The sequence below is a fragment of the Phocoena sinus genome, chromosome 12, assembly GCF_008692025.1.
Source record: "Phocoena sinus isolate mPhoSin1 chromosome 12, mPhoSin1.pri, whole genome shotgun sequence".
Classification (NCBI taxonomy): domain Eukaryota; kingdom Metazoa; phylum Chordata; class Mammalia; order Artiodactyla; family Phocoenidae; genus Phocoena; species Phocoena sinus.
Window position 1 is genome coordinate 16,512,099 of NC_045774.1, and position 19,839 is coordinate 16,531,937.

General features: G+C 45.2%; 2 protein-coding genes across 2 annotated transcripts in view; both read right to left on the reverse strand.

The window, feature by feature from the left end:
- The window catches only part of UST (uronyl 2-sulfotransferase), a 302,202-nt gene that overhangs the window by 81,063 nt on the left and 201,300 nt on the right, over positions 1-19,839 (reverse strand). The window lies entirely within an intron of this gene.
- LOC116763697 (serine/threonine-protein kinase 3-like) lies at positions 7,523-17,653 on the reverse strand. The gene is given in 5 exon segments (XM_032651764.1): positions 7,523-7,625; positions 9,538-9,658; positions 9,661-9,942; positions 9,945-10,177; positions 17,487-17,653. Coding segments are annotated over 5 exon segments (906 nt in total).

Consider the following 19,839-nt stretch of genomic DNA (forward strand, 5'->3'; position numbering starts at 1 on the left):
CCACCTTCGTGAAGTTCCCACAAAGCCATAAATTGCTTCTTTAGAAGTCTAGAGGCTTCAAATGATAACAAGAACACTGTGAATTACACGTTTCTTGTATTTTCAAAGCCTTTGAACACCTATTATCCCATTTTTACTGGCTGATGGAGGATGATGAGGTTCCTACATTTCTAGAAGGGCCATTCCAGAGGAGCAGAAGTGGCTGTAAAGCTCACTCCTGGCTCACTCACTGGTGGTAAAAGGGTGTTGGAATGTGGGTGGGAGAGAGTGCAGGCTCTGAGCTGCTGACTGACAGGCCAGTGAATTACCATGAATTAGCCGGAAGCAGGGCAATGTGGAGGAGGAACCAACTAGCTGCATCCTTGGAAACAGGCAGAGGTGTCCTTTGAAGAGTGGATTTTGGCAATGGAAAGAGGCGAGTTGCAGTGTTGAAGTGCAGAGGGCTGGGGCGTGGCTGGGAGGGGGCAGGGAGCATGAGACAGTGTATCACCTCGCAGGTCTACACCTGCAGGTTAGAGACCAGAGAGGCGGGCTCCTCTGGCTTCCTGCCTGTCTTTCCATGGAGAACACCAGCCGAAATGAACGTCTGGAAGTTTAGGCTGTCCTGTTTTTTAAATAAGTGAAATTAACCAGGGAATTGACATCATGATGCAGCCTCTGCCTACCTGTCCAACCTTGGGTCCCTGTTCCCGCCTCATCCTTTATGCCCCAGCAACCTTTGCTGTCTTTAGTTCCTCCTAAGCAGCAAGCTGTCTCAAATTATTCCCTCTCCGCCTGGCTGCCTTCTACTTATTCAGCAAGACTCAACTCGTGTCACCTCCTCCAGGAAGCCTCCAGACATGACCTCCACAGCCATCCACTGATGCTTGTAGATAATGCCCTGGTGTTAGGACCCAAGGGCTATGTGCCTGCCTCTCCCCTTAGACTGTATTTCTAAGAGCAAAGTCTATCTTGTTTCCCCAGCCCTTACCACCGCACGTGGCCCAGAGCAGACGCCCAGTGCCTGTTTGGCTGAATGATACACGTTTGATAAAAGAACACATACACATGCGATGAAGATGAAGAGGGTTGAAGCAAGGAATAAAACTTGAACATGGGGCTTCCCTGGTGGCGCAGTGGTTGAGAGTCTGCCTGCCGATGCAGGGGACACGGGTTCGTGCCCTGGGCCGGGAAGATCCCACATGCCGTGGAGCGGCTAGTCCCGTGAGCCACGGCCGCTGAGCCTGTACGTCTTGAACCTGTGCTCCGCAACGGGAGAGGCCACAGCAGTGAGAGGCCCGCGTACCGCAAAAAAGAAAAAAAAAAAAAAAAATTGAACGTGAGCTTCACAGCAATAGCAATTTGTGTCCTATTCCCTGATGGTCCCAAGTGCCAAGAAAAGGGCCTCTCTCTTACTTTTTATTTAAAAAGTGTTTTTTTTTTTTTTTTTTCGGTACGCGGGCCTCTCACTGTTGTGGCCTCTCCCGTTGCGGAGCACAGGCTCCGGACGCGCAGGCTCAGCGGCCATGGCTCATGGACCCAGCCGCTCCGCAGCATGTGGGATCTTCCCGGACCGGGGCACGAACCCGTGTCCCCTGCATCGGCAGGCGGACTCTCAACCACTGCGCCACCAGGGAAGCCCTAAAAAGTATTTTTAAATAAATTAATAAGGAAGAAACGTTTTTGGAAGTGGTGCAGAAGTGGTGATTTACAGATTCTTTTGCAATGTCAGAAGATTTCAAAGAGCTTTGCTTGAGGGCAAGGGCCTGCTGTCATGACAGACCTGCTTTTTCATCTGGAGGCAGGCTTCCCGGCATAAGCTTCTTCCTCAGCTGGGTCATGTGCACTAGAAATATTTTTTAGTAGCTCTCATATTTTGCAGTTTGAAGTGACTCTGAAACCTGCGTCTTCTGACTCTCAGGGACACCGAGGGCACATTACTTTCTACAGTGGCCAAAGTCCCTGGGCTTCTTTTCATCCTAACCTTTCTTGGGTTGTTCTCTACGGATGCTGTGCTCTCAGACGCTGGAGCACATGACACAGGCAGCACGCACATTTTATTTCCCAGGCTGGAGAGTGCAGAGCTGGGAGGATAAACAATTTCGCAATAAGCTGCCAGTGGCCAGGCAGGCAGGTAATTAATATCCTCTGGTCTGTGGGTAGAAGTAGGCAGGAAGAACATCAGTTACATCACTGGCTGTAATGGATGTTACAGTCCTCTTCAGAGGTCATCTTGAGGTTGAAACACACTTTCCAGTAGTGTCTGCCTTTATAATGTAAGATGCAGGAATTCATATGAGTGGTAACAGATATAACTGTACCAGACCCAACATTTTACATAATTTCATAGATTACCAATCCCTAATCATCAGTAGAGGTATGTACGTACATCCGTGTTACCCTCGAAGGTAAATACTTATTCAGCAGGGGCAACTCTGGAGTCAGATGACCTGGATTCAGATCGGTGGCACATGATCTACCACTGATCTGCCATCAGTGGCTATCAGTGGTAAATGTATAACAACCACCCTTCCTGAAAAAACAAAGACCTGATTTATAGCATTTGCAGATTTCCATGGTGTGAATACGCCTACCATGGCCAAATTCAAGCCACCATCTTGATGTCAACTAAATAGCACAATTCCTGAAAATTTAACAGTTGCTCAGAGCCAGTCCAAGCCAGCTCCAGAGCACCATTGGTTGAAACCCAGGCTCTACTTCTTACTAGTTGTGAAAACTTAAGCAAGTTACATAGTTTCTGTAGTCCTTAGTGTCTCATCTGTGAAATGGGCATAATAATATTTATCTTAGAGGGATGCTGTAAAGATTACATGAGATAATGTACGTGTGGCAGGTATGAACCTCTCCTGCTGTCGGGAGAGTAAGTGACCAATGGTCCGAGATGCTCTGCTCTGAGTCTATCACCTCATTCCTGCTGAGGCCACGGGCTGCTCTAAGCCAAAGACTGGCAGGGAGGTTATAGCAGGTCCATTCCTGCAAGCTGCAGGACTCCTCCGATGGATGACCTTGGCTTGAAGATTCCCCACTGGCTTGGCCAAAACTTTATTAGAGCTGCACTGTAGTCTGAGCTTCTGCCTACCCAATTCTTCCCTCTCTGTTCTTCACGGGGGTCAGACCTACAGCAGGTATGGTGTCTTTTTCCAATTCCCTTTTCCCTCACCAGCATTTCTTCCAATAAATCTCTGCATGTCCAATCTCATCTTGGCTTCTGCTTCTCAGAGGAACTTAGCATGCTAGTCACTTTAGACTGTGCATATAGCAAGTTCTCAATAAATATTTATTTTTTTAAAAAGAAGAGTGATGTGGGATTCCCTTGCCCTTGAGGACCTACTTCTTCCCCTGGTAAAGTGATCCTGAGACAGAACATCCTCTTTAGGAGAGACGATGACTATCAACCCAGGGGTGCCTCTGCCTACCTCACCAGGGCAATGCAGACCAACACTTCCATCACTATCTCCATTTTTCTAGTTTTCTTTTGCTTGCCCCTCCTAGCCACTTCCAACAATGATGAACTATCCTCCCTTCTCAAGACTTTTTCCCTCTGATTCTGTGATGCCACATCTCTATGTTATCCTCTTCTTGGGACTGACGCTCTTATTTCCCACTCCTCAAAGAGTGCTAAAAAATGGGTGACCCACAGGCTTTTTATCCTCATCCTTGATTTCACCAAATGGCTTCAATTCAACAACTGTCAGCAAATAATCAGTGAGCACCGCCATTGCTCCAGACATGATCTCACCCCTCGTGGAATATAGATATAGATGTAGATATATGCAGATAGGTACATATAATTACCCTTTCTCTGGATACTGATAATTTCCAATTCTATAAATCTAGCCCAGCCCTCTCTTCTGACTGCTGGCTGTCTCCATTCACGTGAGCAACTGAAACTCAGCATATCCAAAGCAGAACTTATCTCTCCCGCCCCTCTGTACCTGTATTCCCCACCCACAGTAGTACCCTCCATCGAATTGCTCCAACCAGAAACCCAGGATCTTCCTTAACTCCCCTCATCCTCCAGCTCCACATTCAATCACTCAAGGAGCAATGGCTGATTCTACCTCAGACATGTGTCTGAATCTTTTCATTCCTATCAGTCTCCTCTACCATGCCAATTCTATCCCAAACCAAAATAGTTTACCCTGCCCTACTCCAAGCATCTTCCCCTTGCACAGGATTTCAAATGCAGATCCTGTCACGTCATGCCCCCCTCCCTGACCACAATTCGACCTGTCTCAGACTTTTCATTGTTTTCAGAATAAAGCCTCATACTTATGACATATTTGCCCCTGCCCACCTTTCCATCTGCATAGCATACCCCTGTGCCCTGCCTTCTAAAACTCCATCCATATAAGTTTTGTAGTACCTGGGACTCCTGATTTGTGTACATACTATTCCCACAGCCTGATCACCTCTTCCAGGCACTTGTTTAATGTGTTTCCCTGACAGATTATACACTCCATGAAAGCTGGAACTACACCTGTGTTTTTCAGTACTGCATTCTCAGTATCTGCCAAAGCACTGGCTACAGAGTAGGTGCTGAATACTTGTTGAAAGAAAGAGAGAATGAATTAACCGTATCAGAATATAAATAGTCCAAACATTTATGCACAAGACGTACATAACCTCGTGGATGAGTACATTCATTAAAAGATGCTGGTAACAAAATGCCAGACCTACCAGTTTTATTTATAATTAAAGAAAAGAACCCAGGAATAAGAGTTTAACATTAAAAAAAAAAAAAGCCGTCAATTTCAGTCACTGAGAGGGTGTGAGTGAGTATGTGTAGGGGTGTGTGTGTGTGTGTGTGTGTGTGTGTGTGTGTGGCGGGGTGGTGACAGGGGGTCCACCATGGTGATTTGGGTCGTCTTGAGATGGACTGTGTCCTCCTTTCTGCACAAGCATGAAACTGAACTAGGCTGTCATAATAAGGAGACTGGTGAGCAACAGACTGGAAAAGTTTAGGAGATGGCCATCACTTCCGGGCTTTATAATTTGTTCCAGAACTTAACATACACCCTTTCAGACTTTCCTATATTTCACAAATTTGTTCATGACATTCTATTTCTAAATTCCTTTCTCTGATAAATATCTGATTTAGCTTAGCCTTTACCAGTCAACACCATCATAATGAGGGCAGCTCCATGTGGTATTTCCAACCTTCACGCTCCAGTCTTAACTCCTTAAATGAGTGGATGAGATGAGATAACCTCTATGTTTCTTTTTTTTTTATAAATTTATTTATTTATGGCTGTGTTGGGTCTTTATTGCGGTGCGCAGGCTTCTCATTGGCGGTGGCTTCTCTTGTTGCGGAGCACGGGCTCTAGGCACATGGGCTTCAGTAGTTGCAGCACACAGGCTCAGTAGTTGTGGCTCATGGGCTTAGCTGCTCTGCGGCATGTGGGATCTTCCTGGACCAGGGCTCGAACCCGTGTCCCCTGCATTGGCAGGCGGATTCTTAACCACTGTGCCATCAGGGAAGCCCTCTATGTTTCTTTTCTGCCTTAAAAGGTACTATGATTAATTAAGGTCTGTTTTTTTTTCCCTCCCAACTACCTGGGACCCCATGTTAAAAGGGCCCTGATGACAAATCCTGTTCCTACATTTGCCTTCCTCCTTGCTAATCTTTTTTCTTCCTTCTTTGTTTGTAGCCTCTTCTAATTTACCAGTGATGGTGTGATCATAAGTCAAGGGCCTACCCAGTATGACACCATTCCAATAGACCCTGGTAAAGATATTTAATTGCTTCTTGCCACAATTTTGTTATTTGCAAAATGGGACTAATAAGGCCATCTTGGGGAACAGCACAATTTTGGAAGACTGTAGACTTAATGAGAAGCTTTGAATTTCTCAGAAAAAAAGCCTTTCGAAAACTTGGTGTTAATTCAGCCCTTGATGTAAAATCATTTATTTTGACTGAATTTTAAAATTCGCAATGCTAAATGTGGCTTTGCAAATAAATTAAACACAGGTTTTGCTCTGCAGAAGCCTGACTTCCACTAATAACATTTAGAGAGGATTACTTGAGGTATCTTTTAGCCAAAATATTAAAATTGATACTGGATGAAAAGTAGAAACCAAAGTAGTCTTCAGGAATAGGGTATGAAGCAAATAATGCCCTTTGCCAGGTTAGAAGAACTTTTTCACGAAGAAGAAACACTTCTAAAAATTAAATTTTGTTGGATTATCGATAACATTTTATGTACTTATAAATAATCAAGTGTTTATAGACCTCAAGTTTAAAGTACTATTTGCTAAGGCAGCTAAACCTAGCAAAAGTGTTCTTTTTGCTTTTGATAGTAAAATATTAGTCTAATTAAATTGGTGTAACTTAATTTCATCAGCTATAATAGAGACTGAACTCCAAGACCTGCCGTGCCCTGGGAAGTGCCTTTCGGTCCGTAGAGGCAACAACTACTTAGCTGATAACAACTAAGCATCCATTTTAATCCAGAAAAAAAAATCAGCTAATCATCAGTCATGGCCTAGAGGCAACTGAGAGACCTGTACATAAAATACAGATGTGCACATTTATATGAATGGAAAAAACTTTGAGAAGGATACACTGACATGGTCATATATTTATCAAACTGTGAATCAATCCAATATTCATTTAGTCATTTATTCAACAAATAATCTTTGAGCACTTACTATGTGTCAGATCCTGTTATTTTATTTTTAAAAAACTTATTTTAGGTGCTGAAGAAATGCTGGTAAGGCCGCTAAGTTCCCTGCGCATATGCAGTAAATCCTATTAAGTCCTTCCTACATGATGGGCCCCAGGGAAGCAATAAATGGGATGTATACAAAGCAGGGAAGATGATACGTGACCAACAGCAGATGGAATACTTGACAGTCAGGCTGAGAAAGGACTAAGGAAACAAGCTGAGAGTCACACAGGATGAAAAGAGGCAGTTCAGCATGGTGGTTAGGGACATGGCCTCTGAAGCCAGACTGCCGGAGTCTGAATCCTAGTTTCATCACTTCATGGATGTAACTTAACTCTGGGCAACTTGCTTAACCTTCCTGAGCTACAGGCTCATCATTAAATTGAGATCATGATAACATAATAATAATCTCATAAGATTGTGCTATGAGGATCAAGTTAAGTATTCAGGTACTAAGGAACAGCGACCCAAAGGTTGGGATCAAGAGAGAATGGTGATGAGATTTTGAAGGATGGATAGGATATGGATGGAGAGAGAAACGAGAAGAAGACGTTCCAGCTTAGGGTAGCAACATAAGGAAAAGAATGGATATGGGAAGGAGCCTGTTCTCAAGAGAGAATTTGAGAAGCTTGGTTCAATTAGCATTTAATTGGGAAAGCAGTAAGTCAAGGTTGGCAGGATAGGTCCAGATTATTGAGTCTTGAAAGCCGCAGAAAGGACTTGAGAATTCATCACAGAAGGCAGGACACACCAAGCTTCTTGAGCAAGGAATTAAATGACAGGATGTGAAGTGCTGCTTTGGAAAACGAATCTGGCAGCACTATACAGGGTGAAAGGGCGAGAAAGTGGCTGAATCAGAGGAGGTTAGTTAGGAGGCTGTTCCAGCGCTGAAAAACATTAAAGACAGTGCTAATGGCAGTGGCAATGGAGAGAGGGTGAGCGACGCTGAGAGACATTCTAAACAAAATAAAAAGGGTTTCAGTGCAGATTGGACTGAATGCATGAAGGAGAAGAACTTTCCCCCAAAAATCAGGGTAGTGGTATATTGATGATGTATGTATATTATTCAAATGTTTTCAATTGCAGAGTGATCAGATTGGGCAAACAGAGAATAGGCAAGATGCATGAAACTGGCTGCACAAAACTCTCGCAGGATGCCCACGGAAGACTGAACGCGAGAACCCGATGAAGATGCAGAGCCAAGGTATGAATGGAAAGAAAGAAATATTGTGTGACAGGAGGAGCCCACCTGTGAAGGGCCAGAAACAGAACCCTCCATTCAAAGTAAATGATGAATTACTCAGGCTTTCACGTCTGGGGTTTGCACACAAAGGTAAAAGGCATATACTAATGTATGATATTAGTGATCTGAATTTAATGAGGGGAGCAGCTGGAAGTGACCAAGTTAAAGTCTCAGATGCACATTAAGTCAGAACAATTCAAGTGAGGGGTTTTATTTGCTGACTTCAACTTAGTTCCCACAAGTGAAGGAGAAATAACACTTATCCGGCGAACGTGTCGATCACACGGGGCTAAGAGTGAGCACAGTGGGAGATGCGGTGTCACTCAAGGTCGCCCACGGTGCTTCTCAAGTCCATCTAAAACTTAATGCTTTCTGGGGATGTATGTGGGGGGAGGGAGAGCTGAACAAGCTGACTTTAAAGTTTCTATAGAAAAATCAACAGAGACGAAAGAGCTAGAACAGTTAGGGGAAAAGATTAGTGAGAAGAGATTAGAGCCTACCAGATAATAAAATATTTAGTATATAATATTGTATAGTACATTAATTGTATTGATGATATTATTGTCTATTATATAATAAAATGTATATTATGTGATTATATATTAGTTTACACACAAGAGCACACACACACACACACACACACACATATGTAATAGTGTTCTACTATACCTAAAGACACAGATCAATGGAATAACATAAAAAGTCAAAAAATTGATCTCTCCAAAAATAAGAATTTATTATATGGTAAAGGCGACAGTTTAGTGTGAAAAAATAAATTATTCTGTAAAGGTTGTTGAGATAATTTGTTAACCATCTGGGAAAAAAAAGATATTGGATTCATATGTTACACCTGACAGCAGGATGGATCAAAGATTTTATATTAGACAACAGGAATCACAACAAAAACTCTGGAAGACACCATGGAGAATTTTTTTAATAGCTTCAGAGCGAAGAAGGTCTTTCTAAGTGTAACACACAACTTAGAAGCAGCATTTCACATCCTGACATTTAATTCCTTGCTCAAGACGCTTGAGTCCTGCCTTCTGTGATGAATTTTCTAGTCCTTTCTGCAGCTTTCAAGACTCTCAGTTATCTGGTCCTGTCCTGCCAGCCTTGACTTACTGCTTTCCTAAATAAATACGTGTTACTCAAACCACGCTTCTCACATCTTCACATCCTGTTTCCAAACCTGGCTCATTCTCACTTGCATTTTTCCTATGCTATTCATTGGTTAACCTATCCTTTTTCTCTTGGTTTGTGAAGCTTCTTTTCATTGAAGTTTTTTTACTGAGAATAATTGTAGATTCACATGCGGTTGTGATGCTTTTTGGCTAAATATTATGATAATATATATTTTAAATAAATTTATTCATTTTTGGCTGTGTTGGGTCTTCGTTACCATGCACGGGCTTTCTCTAGTTGCGGCAAGCGGGGGCTACTCTTCGTTGCGGTGCACGGGCTTCTCATTGTGGCGGCTTCTCTTGTTACGAAGCACGGGCTCTAGGCACACGGGCTCAGCAGTTCTGGCGCACGGGCTTAGATGCTCCACGGCATGTGGGATCTTCCTGGACCAGGGAGCGAACCCGTGTCCACTGCATTGGAGCAGATTCTCAACCACTGCGCCACCCGGGAAGCCCAAAGTCAAAGTCTCCATCTTGAGGAAATTTCCAGTTATCAGGAAAAACATTTTTGGACATAGGGAAGGGTTCATGCATATTCTGATTACAGTTTTCATGACTCTTATTTTGAAGTCCTGTTTATCAAAGTAATCCATGAAAGATGGTACTTGTGGTGAAGTTGCATTTCTTTTCATATTTCCATCTTCTTCCTCATCCTCACTGTTTATAACCATGGCCCCCAAGTCAGGCTCTAACCTTGTGCTGTTATGTTCAGTCATGGTCTGGGCCCCTTCACTCATCGTGCTTGTGGGCCTCATGGTGCGCACGCTTTCTGAGCTAGTCTTCACCATGGTGTGGGAATACAGCTCATCTTCATCTGAATTTTCTTCTTCCTCTTCCAATTCTCGCTCTATTCCTCATGTCTTTTAGCCTTGATTTCCATAGCTTCTGTGATCAAGTCTCTTAAAATTGACACAGGTTTTGCATTCCTGATAAAAGGCTGCTGTAAACGTTGTGTTGCAGTAGCCCTCTGCTCAGAATTCTTCACTAGGCACTTTGTAACAAAATTGGTGAAATCATCAGAACAAAGTTCTGGCTTCCTGAATGTTGGTGGTGGGTTTGCGGGAATCAAAAAATAGCCTGGGGGTCTGGCAACAGGAGGAGGAATTCCCAGAGAATCAGACTTTGAAGGCTAGCAGGATTGACTGCAGGACTTCGACAGGACTGGGGGAAACAGAGACTCCACTCATGAAGGGCACACACGGGGTAGTGTGCACATCGGGATGCAGGGGGAAGGAGCAGTGACTCCGTAGGAGACTGAGCCAGGCCTCCCTGTTGGTGTTGGAGGGTATCTTGCAGAGGCGGGGGGTGGCTGTGGCTCACTGCCGGGACAAGGACACTGCCAGCAGAAGTTCTGGGAAATACTCCTTGGCGTGAGCCCTCCCGCCATTAGCACCACCAAAGAGCCTGCATATTCCAGTGCTGGGTCGCCTCAGGCCAAACAACCCTAAATATTATGATAATATTATAACAATATCGATAGCTGACATTACACCTAGGGAACAGACAGACACAGAAGAGTTTTAAGCAGAAGGACAATGTCAGATTTGCACACTAGAGGCTATGACTGTGGGTTGGAAGATGGACTGGAGCCAGGCTGACCGCCTATGAGGCTTTTGCAGATATCTGGGTAGAACATGAGGAGGGCTTTGTTGATGACCCTGATGGGGAATGATCTGAGAGACGTCAAGGAGGAAGAAGCGACGGTCTTGGCAGCTGGACTGGACACTCTTGTGCCCTGCCTCCTGTCCTCTTGGCCACTTTTTCTCTAGCCATTGCTGCAGCCATGAGATTCATGCAGAAGTAACCTGAGAGCAACCTCGCTTTCTGTTCCCAGTGCTACATCCAGAGGAACCCACATGGCCCCGCTGTGTGCACAGCCCAGATGTGTGGGGAGTTAAGGCTTCATGAGGTGAACCTGACAACAAACGATGAAAGCAGTGGGTAAATGCTTTCTGCTTTCCTCAGTCAGAAACATTCTAGGGCAAATTCTACCCTGTCCTCCCACAGTGCTGGCAAGCTTGAGCCTCGGTTTCCACGGGAGTGACCAATGTCAGGACACGCCCTTGTGTTGATCTTCCCTCCTTCCCTCTCTCTCCAGTCCCCCACTCCTAGTCCCTGGGATCACTGTCCAAATTCTAAAACCCTTCCTCCAAACCCTTGCCTCAGGCTCTGCTTTCAGGAGGATTCCAGGTTAAGCTGGTGACTGATTGCATATGGGTTGGGGGGTTGGGGAAAGAAAGCAGGCAGGGATGACTCCAGAGTCTCTTGTATGGGTGACTGAACCGATAGGGGTATCACTCACTATTAATGGAATACAGGAGGAGATGGGTTTCTTTGTGTGTGGTAGAGGCAGAGAGTAGGAACAGATGCTCATCTTGCCACAGCTATTCCCATCACAATGCCTGACGCTTTGCAGGTGTTCAAAATATATTGAAGTTGTAAGTGGAGAGAAGAGGCAAACGTTGGTGCTTGGTCCACATTTGTATCTATTATTAAGTATGTACTGAAAGCTGGGCTGGGTGTTGGCCAGGTGGCTGTGAAGGGTGCTGGGATTAAAAGAGGAGATCATGTCCTATCATCTGAGAGAATTATATTTTAGTTAAACATAGAAGACATATACAAATGTGAAATAATTTGAAGGATTTTAGAAGCAATATATATTAACAAGTAAAAAATATATATTATTTATATTAGCATGTAAAAACTAAATATAATTCACACCAAGTAATAATTACCTGGAGAAATAAAGATGAGCAGTAATCAAGGTTGGCTGAGGTTAATCTTATTGTCTTGGTTTATTTTTTATTTTTTTGGCCATGCCATATGGCTTGAAGGATCTCATTTCCCCAACCAGGGATTGAACCCAGGCCGCAGCAGTGAAAGCCCCTAACCACTAGGCCACAAGGGAACTCCCTATTGTCTTGGTTTAGATCACTTTTGTTAATCTCATAGGGATTTTGTTTGTTAATAGTGGTCAGATATGGAATGCCATAATTATAGTGAGATTTCATCAACAAAGTTTCCTCTGTCTCGTATTAAACTTGATAACTTTCTTTTATGCACCTGCTGATTCTTTTGACAAGTCTCATCCAAGAGTTTAGTTTATTTCAAAAACTGGCAGTGAGTGTTTAAAACTCTGCAGAGTGGTGAAGGGGTAGCCATCTCACTATAAAAGTCATACCAGGGGCCGCCCTGGTGGCTCAGTGGTTAAGAATCCGCCAGCCAATGCAGGGGACACGGGTTCACGTCCTGGTCCGGGAAGATCCCACATGCCACAGAGCAACTAAGCCCGTGCACCACAACTACTGAGCCTGCGCTCTAGAGCCCTCGAGCCACACTACTGAGCCCAAGTGCCACAACTACTGAGGCCCGTGCGCCTAGAGCCCATGCTCGGCAATAAGAGAAGCCACCACAAAGAGAAGCCTGTGCACCACAACAAAGAGTAGCCCCTGCTCGCCACAACTAGAGAAAGCCCGAGCACAGGAATGAAGACCCAACACAGGCAAAAATAAAAACAAATTAATTAATTAATTAAAAAAAAAAGTCACACCGGTATAACCTTCCTCTTCAATGCAAAAAAAAAAAAAAATGAGTATAGAAACATTTAGCTACATGTTGATACAATTCCATTTTTTTTTTTTTTTTTTTGTGGTACGCGGGCCTCTCACTGCTGTGGCCTCTCCTGTTACGGAGCACAGACTCTGGATGCGCAGGCTCAGCGGCCATGGCTCACGGGCCCAGCCGCTCTGCGGCATGTGGGATCTTCCTGGACCGGGGCACAAACCCTTGTCCCCTGCATTGGCAGGCGGACTCTCAACCACTGCGCCACCAGGGAAGCCCGATACAATTCCATTTTGTTTTTAGTTTGTAATATGAAATGCAGAGGCATTTTTAAAAAGCTTCATTTGACTTGAAATCGAGTAGGCTTTAGTTAAAATTCTTTCATTTAATCATGAATGAAGATTCATGTCATGTCAGGGAAGAGTCTCCTGACATGGTGCCATATCCCTCTGCTTAGTTTCTATCCTCCCTGTAGTCGAAAGTATTTAGCCTTGTCCTTCAATTTCCAGCCATTAGAGGGCAAGGCTGCTGCAGCTAACAGATTCTAAGACTTGTTTTGAGAGAGCCTGAGCGAAGCAAGCATTTTTCCAATTACACACTATCTAATTCAATTTACAGTTATTAGAAAAACTGCCAGCCATTTCATGTTAATTTTGACATTTTCATAAGTACTTGCAATTAGAATTCAAGCTGAGATTCCAATGAATCTCTTAGATGTTTTACACTTACTTTTCCTGTCTTTAGAGTTCACGAAATATTTTTAAGAACACGTTTGGAGGTCGTTCTGCCTTTGGGGAATTTATGCTGTGTATGTAAAACAGTTGGGCAGTGAAAAAATATTACAATTTGGCAAAGCAAATTGAGGAAAACGACAGAGGTGTGCCAGGTTCTGGAAAACAAGTGTAGGATATGAGATTCAAAATTTTAACACAGATTAAATCGAGCCATTAGTTTTTTACTTTATATAAAACTTCACTGCATAACTTCTTTGAATAGCAAGCTCCCTGGCTGCATTTAAAAAACATTATTTTAAAGAACATTTCCTGACTGCATTTAAAGTGTGGTTCTATTCATCCATGTCTTTAAATTTAGCATTTATTGTATTTTATGAACTGGCCTGCATCTAAAGAGTGACGCACGTCTCTGGAAAAATGGCAATGGATTCTAAATGCCTCATCGGCCAAATAAGAAGATGTCTTCATGCTAAAATATTTTATTCATCAAAGTACTTACTCTGTTTTATTGCCTAAAGCACGCTTCCTAAAGTGAGATCTTAAATGTACAGTATAATATACTCTTTGGTTTCCCACTTCAGTTTAAAAGAAAGCCTGACTTAAGACCTATACAGAGTATTCATAAATACAACAAATCTTACACTATACCATCAAACTCCTTTAATGACATTTATTTGCACACGCCAACTAAAAGTCTAACAAATAAAAAAAATCCTGAGGCAAAGGCAAATAGAGCTTTTCCAAATGTGCAGAGGATACAGAAAGTAAGCTTCTAGAAGATATTCGGGAGGTATATCTCTCAGTAAAAATAGCTCCTGCTAATACAGACAAGAATGGATGTGTTGTTATTTCTCAGTAGTTCTCAGCCCTAGCTACATGTTGGCCTCACTTCCGGCTTTTAAAACGTCCCAAGGCCCAGCCTGCACCCCTGACCGATTAAACCAGAATCTTTGGGTGTGGGACCCAGGCATCGGTAGTTTTAAAAGCCTCCCAGGTGATTCCAATGAGCGGCCAGGCTGAGAACCACCACCTTCATAAATCTGAGCCATCTGTCCCAGCTGGGGTGCAGGGCTGAGCCCCCAGCAAGGAGGCAGCTGCAGCTGGTCGCTGACTCACAGTGAGACGTGGGGGTCCGGAGCAGATGAGCTCAGCTGACAGGTGGCCAGCGGGATGCACCTGGCTGCGCTCTGGCAGCTTGGATTTGATGCTCCTGATGGGACCTTCCATTGAGAAAGCAGGTCAGGCAAAGCTGATTTGGCAGCCTCCTTGGGGACATCTGGAGAATCGCTTCTCAGTCCCAAAGCTCCTTGCCTCCCTAAACCTTTACTCTGTTCCGGCCAAGCTGGGTGGCTGACCATAGCGCAAGCCTAGGGCTCTCGGGCTTTTATACAAACGCTCTGCTCCTGCGGTCCTCCCGTCCCCAAAGACTGAGCTCCCACCTCGTCCAGGAAGCCTCCCGCAAAGATCCCACCTCTCACTGATGTTTCTTCTCCTGAATACTCCGTTGTCTGCATCATTCTTTTGCTAATTAAACATGTCCCAGCCAATGACAGCTCCTCAAGTTTGGGTCTTCTGTTGCCAGCCAGGCAGTTAGCAAGTGGAAGGGCAGTGAGGTGGCCCCCGCACTGTAAATGCTCCCCCGTCACCGCCCCTGCCCCTAGAGCTGCTCATCACACATGGTCCTCGCTCCATAAATACCTGCTTTTTGATTGTTTATCTCCCCCTTGATCACTGCAGTAGCCTCAGATCAACTGGAGCCCTTTTCTGCTCTGTATATTGAAGCTAAAGTAATTTTTTTCCAAAATGTAAGTTTTAGGATCCCATGTAAACATGCTCCCCCATCCCCAGCCCTGCTTTAAACCCCTTAGTGTCTCCCAGGCCCCTTGAACAAGTCCTGGGAGGTTCTGTGGGGCCCGACCCCTGCCTGCCCACACTGTGGGGTTCAGCTCTCCCTCCCTCCATCACTCACCAGGCCACTCACCGTCTCCCTCCCTCACCCCACTCCGGCCTCCCTGCTTCTTCCCCCGTGCTCACTTTGCTCCCTTCTGCCACAGGACCTTTACACGTGCTGTTCCCAATGTCTGGATATTCTTCCTTCTCCTCTTTCCCTTCACATCTCAGTTCAACCATCACTTCTCTGACTTCTAGACTTGCCAACTACCCCCTTCTATGCCTGGACAGTGGTACATCTCTCTGTGTTGTAAAATGTGACGCAGTTACTATCTCACATGAATCTGTGTGGTTTGGGGATTAATACCTGTTTCCCTCTCAGGACTCTGAGCTCTGTGAGGACAGACAAGGGGTCTAATTTTGCTCAGTGTTTTATTTCCAGTTATTATTGTGCTTGTCACACAGAATACTAAATCAATATTTATTGAATGAATAAATGAATGATGAATGAGTACATGGATGGATGAATAAGTGGATGGATGGATGAATAAGTCACCCATAGGAGTAAAAATAAAATGTATGACTGGCCCCTTGGTTTTGCAGACCAGAGACAGGAAAGCCATAGTTTGGTGCCACTGCATGGCAGCATGCCACAGTGGAAAGCTAGACGTGGGCTCCCCACCGGTGGCTGGGACAAGCCAAGTTTCAAAATGCCTGTCATGCTCACAATGCCTCCACAGGCCCCTCAGTCCCCGCAGTCCTAGGTGACACTGTGGTGGGCAGGATAACAGACCCCAAAGACGTCTACACCCTTAATCCCTGGGACCTGTGAATATGGGACCTTATACAGCAAACAGGATTCTGCAGATGTGATTAACGTTACAGTCCTTGAGATGGGGAGATGATTCTAGATTATCTGGGTGGGCCCAGTCGGTTCACAGAAATCTTTAAAAGTGGAGAACCCTTCTCAGCTGGTTAGAGAAATGAGATGGAAGAAGCGAGGAGAAGAGGACTTCCCTGGTGGCGCAGTGGTTAAGAATCCGCCTGCCAACGCAGGGGACACGGGTTCGAGCCCTGGTCCGGGAAGATCCCACGTGCCGTGGAGCAACTAAGCCTGTGCGCCACAACTACTGAGCCTGCACTCTATAGCCCATGAGCCACAGCTACTGAGCCCGCGGGCCACAACTACTGAAGCCCATGTGCCTAGAGCCTGTGCTCCTCAACTGCATTGAGAAGTTCACGCGCTGCAATGAAGAGTAGCCCCCACTCACCGCAACTAGAGAAAGCCCATGTGCAGCAACGAAGACCCAACACAGCCAAAAATAAATAAATAAATAAATAAAATTTTAAAAAAAGAAGAAGAAGAAGGGGGAGAAATGTCAAGCTTGGGAGGTACTCAACCCACCACCAGTTACTTGGAAGCTGGGAGGGAGGGAGCCACGGTTTAAGGAGCGTAGATGCCTCTAGAGAATGAGAACGGCACACATCTGACCACCAGCAAGAAAATGGGATCTCAGTCTACAACCACAGGACATGGAGTCTCAACCACCAAAATGAACAGGGAAATGGGTCTTCCCCTCAAGCCTTCAAAAAGGAATCAGCTTTGGAGACTTCCCTGGTGGTCCAGGGGTTAAGAATCCCCCTTCCAATGCAAGGGGCGCAGGTTTGATCCCTGGTCGGGGAGCTAAGATTCCACTATGCCTCGCGGCCAAAAACCCAAAACAAAAAAACAGAAGCAGTATTGTAACAAATTCAATAAAGACTTAAAAAAATGGTCCACATAAAAATAAAAAATCTTAAAAAAAAAATCAGCTTTGCCAACACCTTGAGTCTAGCCCAGTGGGACTGGTGTCAGACTGCTGACCTATAGAACTGGAAGATTAGAAATGTCGGTAGTTTAACCCACTAAGTGTGTGGTAAATTGCCACAGCAATAACGGGAAATGAACACAAACACTACACCTGGAGTTGACTCCATCCTGTCCCATCTGTCTGACCACACTCTTGAACACAGCACGGATGAGACTTGTCCCGGGGCAGCCAAACATGACCTACGGCTGGTCAGAGTGACCAAGTGGACGAATAAGTCACTCTTAGAAGCCTAAATGTGAGCTACAGAGAAACATCGTGGGAGCAGAGAGGAGAGCACAGCAAGCGGCTGAAGTGTGTCAAGAACCAGGGAACAGGGAGAAGGGAACCCCTGGGCTGACCGGGTGCCCACATAACCCGGCCGCTGGACCCGGCTCCCGTTCTGAACCACTTCTAGTTTTCCCGCAGGGAGGCTGAGCTGCGCTCTGCTCTTTGCTCTTCCCACGTGGCCTGGCTCTGCGTGGCATCTCCTGGTCTTTGCTGGAAGTCGTGGCCCTTCTGTCCTCATTACCGGATACATCCTAAGGATAACTCTTACTTTTCTCTTCCCCTGAGGCAACCTGAGTGGACCTGAACTCCTTGTAACTAATGCAGCCTAACACACTTCCTCATGTTCAAGGTTTGGTCTTATCCACTCAGCCTCTCAGAGTTGCCTTCCTAGTCTGCACAGCAAGTCCCCTACATACAAACCTTCAAGTTGTGAACTTTCAAAGATGCGGATGTGAGTTCACATGTCCAATCAGGTAAGTTAGTTCATGTGTCTGGTGTATATTGTCATGTGTGTGCATCCTCTACAAGTGGTGGTGCTTTTCTGTACTGTACAGTACTGTATAGAATACGGTGGTACAGGATCTTTATTTCAAGCCCAGGATGTCTGGAAGAAAGCATAAAAGCAGTGGTGATGTCCTGCTACTACTGCACTTTTCAAGGTACTGTACTGGAAGATTAAAATGTCTTCTTTATATTCTGTGTTTGTTTTTTACGTATTATTTGTGTGAAAAGTACTATAAACCTATTACAGTACGGTACTATTGATATATATACCGACTGTGTTAGTTGGGTACCTAGGCTAACTTCGTTGGACTTACGAAGAAATTGGGCTATGAATGTGCTCTTGGGATGGAACTCGTTTATATGTAGGGGTCTTACTGTAATAAGGGGTTGAAGGGGGGGTGCTAATGCCTACACCAGAGGATGCCCTGGGGATGAATGCGCTAATATGGGGACAGCCCGCTGACTGCATCAAGCCACACACTTGGCCCTGTGTGTGGTTATTCGGTGACATCTCAGGTGGTGGCTGGTGGCGTTCTGTTCTCCCCTCGCAAAGGCTCCAAGCTCACGGCTCTCTCATGACCCCTCCTTTCCCCCAAAATCCCTTTGTTGTTTTCTTCTCGCCTCGTGCCTCTCCTCCTTCTATGCCCATCAACTTCTCTGTCCCAAGCTCCCAGGGATACTCCCTGTATTGCTAAACTGCAGAACTGGTCTTTGGTTCTAAAAACACCTGCGACCCCTGCTTTCGACATACTTCAGGACAAATGGATGTCAAAGACATCTCTCTCCGGGGGTGGCGGGGGGGGGGGGGTCCTTTGTCCTCTGCGCGGCTCACAGCATGACAGAGCCTGCCGGCCCGCGCACCTCTCCTCCCCACCCCTCGGGGGTCAGAACGTGCTGCTCTGGTGACTTTACAGCCGCGTGCCTACACCAGCTTAAGTTTCCAAGTAAATAAACACGGGAGAAATGGGTGCCAGCAGGCTAGGATCAAAACGTGTCTCCAGCTGTTGGGAACAAAGAGAAGCTGTTTCCTTAGAAACGGATTCCCAGGAGAAGGGGTCTAGTGGGGCTATCTGAGATCTCAGCAGAAGCCACATGGACCTGACGGTTCAGGACACGGCCCAGAGTGGCCTGAGCCACAAGAGAACAGCAGCCCCTGCTGGCTCCCCGGAGGAGACAAGCTCCCTGGATCTACAGAAAAAAATGGTCTCGTGGAGCCACTGATAGAGACAGGGGTGTGAAAGCATCAATGCTGAAACGTGTTTTGTAAAGTTTTAGCTTTCAAAGCACCTCTGTATAGAATGTTCAATTTATTTTCTCAAGAAGCCCGTGATACAGGCAAGGTGATATGTTCCCATTGTACAGATGAGAAGAATAAGGTTCGCCAAGGCTAAATCACTGGCTGAGTCACCCAGCTAGGGCAGCCGAGAGCGCAACCTAAGTACACCATGTCCTGGGCCGTTAGCTCAGCCTGCAATCATAAGCCAAATTTGAACTAGTTGGAGACAAAGAACTTTCTTACCTTCAAAGATATGGAAAACAGAGATGTTTACTGAAGAACGTAGAAAGCAGATGATCCAAATCCCTTATTCGTTTTCTTCCTTTAAGAAAAATGATGCTCTAGGGATGAAGGCACAGCCTGAGGTTTCATTCCCAGGATGGCCTCAGCCAGTCAGGACTGAGTGGAAATTTCCAGAAACGAGTATCTCATACATACACTTCCAAAGCTAAAGGATGCTCAGAGTCCAAAGCTTTCAAGCAGATTAAAATGCATAGCTTTCTGAAAATCTTTGCTGACGCTGGCCAATGTTCAGGCTTCTCCAGAAACCAAATGGGCCAACATGATTTACTGAATTCTTTATGAATTAAGAAGCTGTAAATTACCATCTTTTTTTTTTTCAAACATGCATTACTTTCCACGCT